Source organism: Mustela putorius, unplaced genomic scaffold (genome assembly GCF_011764305.1).
Source record: "Mustela putorius furo isolate JIRA1106 unplaced genomic scaffold, ASM1176430v1.1 tig00003853_pilon_pilon_pilon, whole genome shotgun sequence".
NCBI classification, from domain to species: Eukaryota; Metazoa; Chordata; class Mammalia; order Carnivora; family Mustelidae; genus Mustela; species Mustela putorius.
In genome coordinates this window covers 19,175,449-19,185,067 of record NW_025422005.1, presented here as the reverse complement: position 1 = coordinate 19,185,067, position 9,619 = coordinate 19,175,449, and the positions used below count along the sequence as shown (strand labels likewise).

Below are 9,619 nucleotides of genomic sequence, written 5' to 3'. Positions count from 1 at the left end.
GATCTCACAGGCTGCTGGAGGGTTGCAACAGGGAGGGTGATACACTCAGCAACAGGATAAGAAGGGAAATAGAGGGGTACACAGGGGAGGGACGGGAACCATTTAAGAGCACAGGGCAGGGTGCTGGGAAGAAGGGATAATCGGCTGGGATGTGGAGGAAGGGCAGGGAACAGCTAGGTTAGGGGGTGGTAGAGGAAGAGTGTTCTGGGATGCAGGTAAGTCAAGACATGAAAACTTGGAAGCTTGGTGTGATGGGGTCGCAGCGGATCAGGCAGGAGAGCTGAATGGGAGACCCACCCCCAGGGACCTTGCCTACCAGCGTTCCTCTTAATTTCCCCCAACTCCAGTCTCAAGGCCCACACTTTTTCTGGCCTCTCAGTCGAAGAAGCCAGGACAAGGGGTCTGGGTTCTTAACCCAGCCTAGAGAAGGCAGGACATCGAAGAGGAGCAGCTCCCTCCATCCCCCAATCTAGCAGGCACTTCTCAGCCCCTTGGCCAAGGTCCTTTAGGAAGAGACAGAGAAGGTCAAGGCCCTTGGGGCTTCTCTGGGGCTCCCTTCCCTCCTCGCAGCTCCCAGGACCAGCACTGCAGATCCAGGAGCATAGAAGTGGTTAGAGCAGCTGTGTGTCCTTCCTGCCTTCCCAGCCTGGGTTCGGTGGGGAATCAGTGGACGGCCTTCTCTTCATCCTTCTCAGCACCCCTGGTGGACGAGTGTCCAGTGTCCAGTGTCCAGTGAGGACAGGAGGGCTGTCTCCCAAGGGGCGAGGCTGGGGGCTGAGACCCCAAGAGAGGCTGCGGGCGGGTGCTTCTCTGAATCTGGCCTTCTGAACCCACCCAGGGATTAGGGTAAGGGACTCTCTGAGCCTCTGCCGCTTGGGATGGCCAGGGGCAGGATGGGAGTGATCCTCTGGGACCGTCATTCCCAAACACCCAGAGATGGGGGAAGCAGATGCAACTAAAAAGGGTGGCAGATTCGGGGCCATGTCCCTGCCAGGTGAGCCTGAGGGGAGAGGCCTCCGCCCTGGAATTTGGGAGCTGGAACACCAGGGTAGGAGCTCTCCAGTGCCATCGCTCCTGCTGACGGGGCGAGGGCAGATCCTTGGTGCTGCTGCAAGCCAGGCTCTCGGAGCCCAGCGATGTCCAGTGACCACACACAAGACCCTAGGCCAAATATAGGACATCTTTATTGACCCCCAGCTGGGTGGCGCTTGCCCCTATGTATGAGTACCTCCCTGTGAGGGTCACTGCCTCCAAGGCACTGCCTCTCAGTTCCTACAGCCTGGTCATCTCTGGCATCAACCCCTCCCGGGGACGTGGTGGCGATGGTGGCGGGGGGAGCTTCTCTTGCTAGTGATGGTGGCCGCTGTCTCAGGGGGCCTGGGGCTAGGGCTGAGGCATGTCACCTCAGCTGAGATAGAAGAGCTGGATGAAGGTGTTGGCCAGGAAGAGAAGGACACCGCCACCACCCAGGCTGCTGAGTGCTGGGGTCGCACTCTTGGGTTTCCTGGTGGTCGTACTGGTTGTATTGCTTCCCAGGACATGAGTTTGTATCTGCAAGAGAAGTGAGGGCAAGCTCAGGGGCTTTCGAAGCTCACGTTATGTAGAGACCTAGTTCCCCTACTCTGATATGACAGATCTCCGTTCTCTGTCCCCCATGACCACAACTTCTGCCACAAGGTCCTATGGGGACAGGACCTTCCTGCCTTGACAACAGGCAGTTTCAAAAGTGGTCCCTCTTCTGCTTCCCACGGAACCTTCCTTTCACCTCCGCCAAGCCACCAGCTCCTCCAGCACGTAGGAGACAGGAAACCCGTGGTTTCAGCCCTTGACCTGACTAAGTGGGCTAGGGGGCTTAGCCTCTCTGAGCCTGCTTCCTCGTTTCCTGAATGAGCCCATCACAGTCTTGAGGTCGTGTGGGACAGGGCTGGGGAGAAGACACCGGCAAAGTGTGGGCAGGCGAGGAGGTGGGGAGGGTGTGACCTCTTGCCTGAGGAAATTGCCAGATGGTGAGCAAACTGTTCTCAATGCTTGATGAGGCTACAAGTAAAGTTGCCCCTGATGGAGATGAAGCTGTTTTTGATGGTGATCAGGCTGTTCTTGATGCTTGATCGAGCTGTTCTTGATCTAGAACTTGATGCCTCTAGTCTCCTATGTGGACTAGCGCCATGAGGGCACATGGGATGTTGCCAGGGCTGCCTCCTGAAACAGCAGTTGACTTTGAGAATCCAGCTGTTTCTGGAGTGGGAGATTTCTGTCTTCTTTACATTCCCAGACACACAGGCTTTTCTCCCTGGGGTGTCCCCGATATCCAGGACCAGCTCTGGCTCCACTTGAACCTATCCTGGCCCCTTCCCAACAGGGCCACTTCCCCCGCTTCCCCAGGGGTCAGTGCCATCCTCACTCCCAGCTGTCTCCCCAAGCCTCGTCTTTCCTATTCCATGTCAGCCCACTGTGTGCCTTGCTGTGCCCGGCACCCCGTCAATACCCCCCCAAGTAGTCTGTCCTAGCCAAAAGGGCCGGAAGGCTGGGACCAGGGCCCCTGAGTCCTTGATTTACCTGCTGGACCTTGTGTTCCCCCTGGAAGGAGGCTGAGTGCCCAGGAGCCTGCATTTCCTCCCTCTCCTGCCAGGCAGGTCTGGGGAGTCGTGGGTGGTGGTGTCAGGGGGCTCCAAGGGGCTGTTCTTACCTGAATCATAACCAGGATACTGATGGTAAGTAGGAGGAAGAAGAAGCCCTTCATCTTTGGAGAATCTTGTGGCTGTCTTGGCAGCAGTCTTTTAGAGATGAGCTCAGGCGTGTCTGCAGGCCTCTTGGCTTGTCTACTTTTGAACCAGGAGGCAGAGGAGGCGGGGTAGAAGCAGGAAGAAGGAGGGCCCAGGCTGTGGGGTGGGGTGCTTCTACCTTTCTACAGGCCTCATGATTGAGGACAACAGGCCCTAGGTTCTAAGGCCTTCTGTAGATGGTAGGTTCTAGATAGGGACTGAGGCACGTGTCACGATGGGAGGTAGGCAAACCAAGGGAGCATCTGTGGGACAGCAAACAGGGCCCTGGGCTTGGAGTCCAGAGTGGGAAATAACACTCAGGGAAATAACCACCTCTCAACCCGGAGACCTGGGCTAGCAACTGGCCTCTTTGAATCTTTAACACAAGAGCTGTCAGAGGACTGAAGGTAATAAAATTAGGAAGATTGGAGCAGGGGACAGGAGCTGAAAAGAAGGCTGAGATAGGCTTAGGTTTCAAGGTAAGGATCTAGCTGGGTTCACAGGTTCAGAACAAACATTTGGGGACCATGAAAACTTAGCGTTAATAGTTGTCTGTGAAATCAAAGGGGATCCGGAGACCTAACTTCTGGGTGAGCCCATTCCCTCCAGGTCTCATGTTTCACCTTTCCAGTGAGAAGACTGGAATGGATGATTATTTTAAGGCCTAGAATTTTGTGATTCAGATACAAAAATAGCAGATGGGTTGTTTGTAGACTTTAAAAATGAAACCGTTATTCGATCAGTGAAAACAGGTTTATTTGGGAATAGCAGAGACTTGCAATTCCGGACCAGCAAGGTACCCTAAAACCCAGAGGCTAGCCCAACAAAGGAGAGAAACCTCATTTAATGGAGAATTCTGGAGGAGGAAGTTGGGAGGAATTGTTTTGACCAGAAGTTTAACGGAGAGAAGGAGGCAAGTCCAGGTGGTGATGATTTCTCATTGGCTGCGCTGGTGGGGTGGTCCGCTGACTTGCAGGAGTTTGTAATGAACGGCTTTTCCTGTCGGGGTCTGTAACCGACAAATCTTTTTGTAATTGAGGTTGAGCGACATGGCCTGAGAGCTCCTCCTGGTGGCCTCTCCCTCCATTTTCGTGAGGTTTCCTTTTCTTTGCACATTTCCTCCTTTTCATCCAGATTTTTCTCCAAAACTATCCCTTATCAATAGTCCGGTTTTCCTAATTCAGTGGCCTTTTGTCCCACGGTGCCAGGAGGGGCCTTCCCTGAGTGTTATTTCCCAAATCGGTAATTGTGCCGATAGGAAATTCCCATTTGAGGAAGAAGGAGGGGAAGCAGAACTCTCAGGCACTTCCCGCTTACAGTTCCCTTAATCAGGATCGTAGTATCAGAGACCATCTCCTTGTTGGGCACATCGTTTTAGAAAGGTCTGACAGGCAACAAGTACAGAATCAAAAGTAATATGACGATTCCAAAGATACAGTTTGTGGCTCCAAAACCAGGCTCTGAAAGCAGCCAACTGAAAATACTGGAACTTATGCCAGCATACGGGAGAAAAGTTCTCCCAGTGGAGGCAAACCCCCAGTGACCTATGCCTTCTGGACGTGCCTGTTTAACTCAGCGGTGAAAATACTGCAAGCGTTCTTTGAAAGAATTCACTGAGGACATTGGTGGTGAAGATACAGTGCAGGTATGACCATGGAAGCAAGTCTTTGGGGAAGTTTTTGCAAAATAGCAAAACTTCAAGTATGTTTTAAAACAGGTATTTTTTTTTTCACAGACTGTACCCCTGGGGATAAAAATACGTTATATGTTTATTAAAATAAATAAATAAATAAATAAATAAATAAAAAACACAGGTTTTTAAAAAAATTTTTATTTTAAAAAAATTTTATTTATTTATTTGACAGACAGAGATCACAAGTAGGCAGAGAGGCAGGCAGAGAGAAAGGGGGAAGCATGGGGCTGGATCCCAGGACCCTGAGATCATGACCTGAGCTGAAAGCAGAGGCTTAACCCACTGAGCCACCCAGGCACCCGTTAACAATGGTATTCTTAAAAGAATTCTTTGACATGAAATGTCAGTAAACCTGTAAATTCAGAAAATGTGAATGTGAAAAAGAATTCAGAGTATTCTGAAGAGTCTGAATAAGAATTCAGACTACTAGTTAGTAAGTTAGTAGTCCACATGAAAAAGAGAGACTTCGGTGAATCCTGAACCTTCTAACAGGCCTGGTGTGGACTTCTTGGGAACGTTGTCTGTTGGATGTGCTCTTCTCTGATTCTGGGAAATCTTGATTTTCAGGTCACCAGGTGGTGCTTTCCTTACTTGTGTCATGTGAATCCAAGATTCTAGGCCCAGGAATTTGGCTAGTGACCCCTGAGAGGGGCCTTTCTGGCAAGGTTGAAAAGTCTTTCTAGAGGTCTCATTTCTAGTGGACAAAATCTTCAGGTTGCAAGGAGTGGTGTTTAAGATCTTAATCTCCCAAGAGTGCAAGATGAAAAGATTGCTCTACCAATGCATGGTTATTTGTTTATTTATTTGTTTGTTTATTTAGAGAAGATGGGGGGATGGACAGAGGGAATCTTAAGCAGGCCCAGTGGGGCTCAGTCTCACAACCCTGAGATCATGAACTGAACCAAAATCAAGAGTTGGATACTGACTGAGCCACCCAGGCACCCCACCATGGTTATTTTAAAAATTTAATGAAAATTTAATTTATATTCAATTAATTAACATATAGTATATTATTAGTTTCAGAGGTAGAGTTCAGTGATTTATCAGTTGCATATAACACCAAGCACTCATTACATTTCAAGCTCTCCTTAATGTCCTTCACCAAGTTACCCTATCCTCCAAGCCCCCACTCCAGCAACGCTCAGTTTGTTTCCTATAAGAGTCTTTTATGGTTTGTCTCCCTCTCGGATTTTGTCTTATTTTATTTTTCCCTCCCTTCCCGTATGATCCTCTGTTTTGTTTCTTAAATTCCACATATGAGTGAAATTGTATGATAATTGGCTTTCCCTGATCGACTTATTTCACTTAGCATAATGCCTTCTAGTTCTATCCGCATTGTTGCAAATGGTAAGATTTCATTTTTTGATAGCAGAGTAATATTCCACTGCATGTATATATCACACCTTCTTTATCCATTCGTTTTGTTGATGGCCATCTGGGCTTTCCTTAGTTTAGTTGTTGTGAACATTATTGCTATGAACTTTGGGGTGCAAGTGTCCCTTTGGATCACTATTTTTATCTATTGGGTAAATACCCAGTCATACAATTCCTGGGTCATAGGGTAGCTCTATTTTCGACTTTTTGAGGAACCTCCATACTGTTTTCCAGAGTGGCTGCACCAGCTTGCATTCCTACCAACAGTGTAGGAGGGTTCCCCCTTCTCTGCATCCTCACCAACATCTGTCATTTCCTGACTTGTTGGTTTTAGCCATTTTGACTGTTGTGAGGTGGTATCTCATTGTGGTTTTGATTTGTTTTTCTCTGATGCCGAGTGATGTTGAGCATTTTTTCATGTGTCTATTGGCCATTTGTATGTTTTCTTTGGAGAAATGTCTGTTCATGTCTTCTGCTCATTTCTTGACTGGGGTTTTTTTTTTTTTTTGAAGTATTGAGTTTGATAAGTTCTTTATAGATTTTGGATACTAACCCTTCATTTGATAAGACATTTGCAAATATTTTCTCCCATTCTGTTGGTTGTCTTTTGGTTTTGTCAACTGTTTTCCTTGCTGTTCAGAAGCTTTTTATCTTGAAGTCCCAATAGTTAATTTTTGCTTTTGTTTTCCTTGCCTTTGGAGACGTGTCAAGCAAGAAGTTGCTGTGACTGAGGTCAAAGAGGTTGCTGCTTGTGTTGTCCTCTAGGATTTTGAAGGATTCCTGTCTCACATTTAGGTCTTTTATCCATTTTGAATTTGTTTTTGTATATGGTATAAGAAAAGGCCAGTTTCATTCTTCTGCCTGTGGCAGTCTGATTTTCCCAACACAGTTTGTTGAGGAGACTTTTTTCCATTGGACATTCTTCCCTGCTTTGTCATAGATTAGTTGACCATAGAGTTGAGGGTCCATTTCTGGGTTCTCTATTCTGTTCCACTGATCTGTGTCTGTTTTTGTGCCAGTACCACCCAGCATGGTTATTTTTCATGGAAGCAATTGCACCTTTACCATATTGAAGTACATCTTTTATTAATTGTGGGTCAAAGGAGGCAGGGGCCAAGAGCATTGGACCTACTGTGACTATCTCAAAGGGTGAGAGTCTACAGGTTCTCAAGAAGGTGGATCTGAGATTTAGAAGGAACAGTAGCAATACATCAGGCTAAGGTATTTGGAGCATTTCTACAAATTTGCTAATTGAGTTTTAATAGTGCCACATTAATGGGGCACCTGGGTGGCTCAGTCCTTCAGTGCCTGCCTTCGGCTCGGGTCATGGTCCAGGGGTCCTGGTATTGAGCCCCACATCAGGCTCCTGCTTGGCAGGGGGCCTGCTTCTCCCTTTCACACTCCCCTTGCTTGTGTTCCTTCTCTCGCTGTGTCTCTCTCTGTCAAATAAATAAAATCTTAAAAAAAAAAAAAGTGCCATGTTCAGCTAGCCCTGAGGATTGAGGATGGCATGCACAATGAAAGTATTGCAAAACTGACCACACAGCAGACTTGTCAAAGCACCTGTCCAGTAAAATGGGTTCCCCAATCACTGTGATGTTCAAGAGGGGTTCCCCTGGCAGGGATAATCTTTTCTAACAGGATTTTAGCCATAGAAGAGGCAATGGACTGTCTATAAAGGAAGACTTCAATTCAGTGAGAAAACACACAAACCATGACTAAAACGTATTTATGCTGAAGATATGGGGCAAGCTGTATGAAGTCTATTTGTCAAAACTCAAAAGGTCCATTAGGCCATTTAAAGTGTCTGGAAGCAGTGCCAACTGATTTCCCTGGATTTTTATTTCAGACAGGTGGGACAGGGGAGGTAGGCCCTATGGAATCTGCCAATATCAGTTGAAGATTTTGCCCATAAGAAGGGTGGTACCAGATCTAATAGGGACTAATGATCCATGTCCCCGGATTCAGCCATAGTGTCATTAGAAATAGAGCAAATTAAAAAAGTCAAATGGTCACTTAATTCACTTGCTTGGCTATTTTGATGGCTACTCTCAAATTCTAGAATTATTTCCCCCTTTTGGGAGAAGGAAATCCTGGCCTGATACTTCTCTACAGAAATCTTGGCCTGATAGGGCACCTGCGTGGTTCAGTTGGTTGAGTGTCTGATTCTTGATTTCGGCTTAGGCTTAGGGTTGTAGGATCAAGGCCCATGTTGGGCAACGTGAATCTGCTTGTTCCTCTCCCTCTGCTTCTCCCCCCAACTTGTGGCCCTTCTCTCTCAAATAAATAAAATATTAAAAAAAATAGAAATCTTGGCCTAATGAATCAATAGGGACAGAAGAACTTCAGAGAAAAATGTGTGTGTATCTCAAAGAGCCTAAATGAAAGAGAAAAGGAACAGAGATGGAACCTGTTGTGATTTATTAGAGATCCTTCCATGTGAGCTGTTTATTTCTCCTTGAGCAGGGGCCTTTCCAATCTCCCTATCATTCTAGTTTTAGTGTATGTGCTGCCCAGGTGAGCAAACTGATTCAGCACTCCAAGGCAGGTGCTGTTTTATTGCCGTGGGGCTGAGCACTGGTAATGTAGGGCTGGTATCTGTAAGGACAGAGATTCCCTCTCATTCTGGAGAGTGGTTTCTCTGAGCTGATATAGAGGAAGGGCTGGGAAGAGCCTCTGTAGTTCCTCAGAGCCCCAACCCTGGGAATTGGGAGGACACTGGAAAGGCTGCCTAGGGGGCTAAAGATGCCTGGAGCACTTTATAACTATGTTTTGTCCAGTGTCCTGGCCCTTTGCCATAACAGAAGAAACTAGGATGTTTTTGTTTTGTTTAGGGACCTTGATTTGCCAGCGTTGAAAATTAATTTTAGCAGTCTTTCTTTTAGGTGCCTCATCTAGGGTGCCAGCGACCTGGTTTGCCAAATTAACGAAGTCTGGGGTGGACATAGTTTCCTGTTCCATCCTGGTCCTTTTAACTGAAAGAGAAAGATCTTGCCTCAGCCCATGAATAAACTCTCCCCAAGAGGATCCAACATCTAAAGGAAGACCATAGTTTTCTTTGAAAACAATGTGAAGTTGATTATAACGGTCATGGACAGGTTCATCAGATTTTTGTGTGCAAGCCTGAATTCTGCTCCAATTAACAGACTGAGGGAAAGCTATTGCAATTGCTCAGTGGAGGTTTTCAGCACGTGTGCTTGCTGTAAGTTAGGGGCTTGTTTTTTATTTTTTATTTTTATTTTTTTAAAGATTTTATTTATTTATTTGACAGAGAGAGATCACAAGTAGGCAGAGAGGCAGGCAGAGAGAGAGAGAGGAGGAAGCAGACTCCCTGCTGAGCAGAGAGCCTGATGCGAGACTCGATCCCAGGACCCTGAGATCATGACCTGAGCCGAAGGCAGCGGCTTAACCCACTGAGCCACCCAGGCATCCAGGGGCTTGTTTTTTAAATCCTGTTTATGATGTGCCCATCAGGCTAGTTTTAGCCAAGGGTTAGCTTGGTCCTCAGCAACAAACTAACTGATACAAATCTGAGAAACCAGGCTGGTAAGTTTGAATAGCTATTAATTCTTCAGCAAACCCATGAGGATCCTCAGTCAGTTTCATAAAAAATTCTTTATGGCTCACAATTTGGCCTTCCTCCAGGGAACAGAAGACATCTGGGGGTTATTTGAATCCTCAGAAGACTTAATTTTAAAGGGACTGTATGTTTGGAAACAAAGGAAATGGGAGAGGGAAAAGAGAGGCCTCATAAGTCCTTTTATTTTTAGTTGTTTGTTTGCCTCAGTCC

General features: G+C 46.9%; 1 protein-coding gene across 1 annotated transcript; it reads right to left on the bottom strand.

Annotated features, from left to right (window-relative positions):
- Nucleotides 1–1,171: 1,171 nt before the first annotated feature.
- CD52 (CD52 molecule) lies at nt 1,172–2,828 on the bottom strand. The gene is made up of 2 exons (NM_001368853.1): nt 2,687–2,828; nt 1,172–1,551 (listed from the first exon to the last, which is right to left on the bottom strand). The coding sequence occupies exons 1-2, from the start codon at nt 2,738–2,740 to the stop codon at nt 1,405–1,407; spliced, it is 201 nt and encodes a 66-aa protein (NP_001355782.1). The 5' UTR covers nt 2,741–2,828; the 3' UTR covers nt 1,172–1,404.
- Nucleotides 2,829–9,619: the final 6,791 nt, after the last annotated feature.

Excerpts from the sequence above, each read along its gene's own strand:
- CD52 (NM_001368853.1), bottom strand. The coding sequence starts at position 2,740 with ATGAAGGGCTTCTTCTTCCTCCTACTTACCATCAGTATCCTGGTTATG. Across the intron at positions 1,552-2,686 it reads GTATCCTGGTTATGATTCAG|ATACAAACTCATGTCCTGGG; the intron begins GTAAGAACAGCC and ends CTTCTCTTGCAG.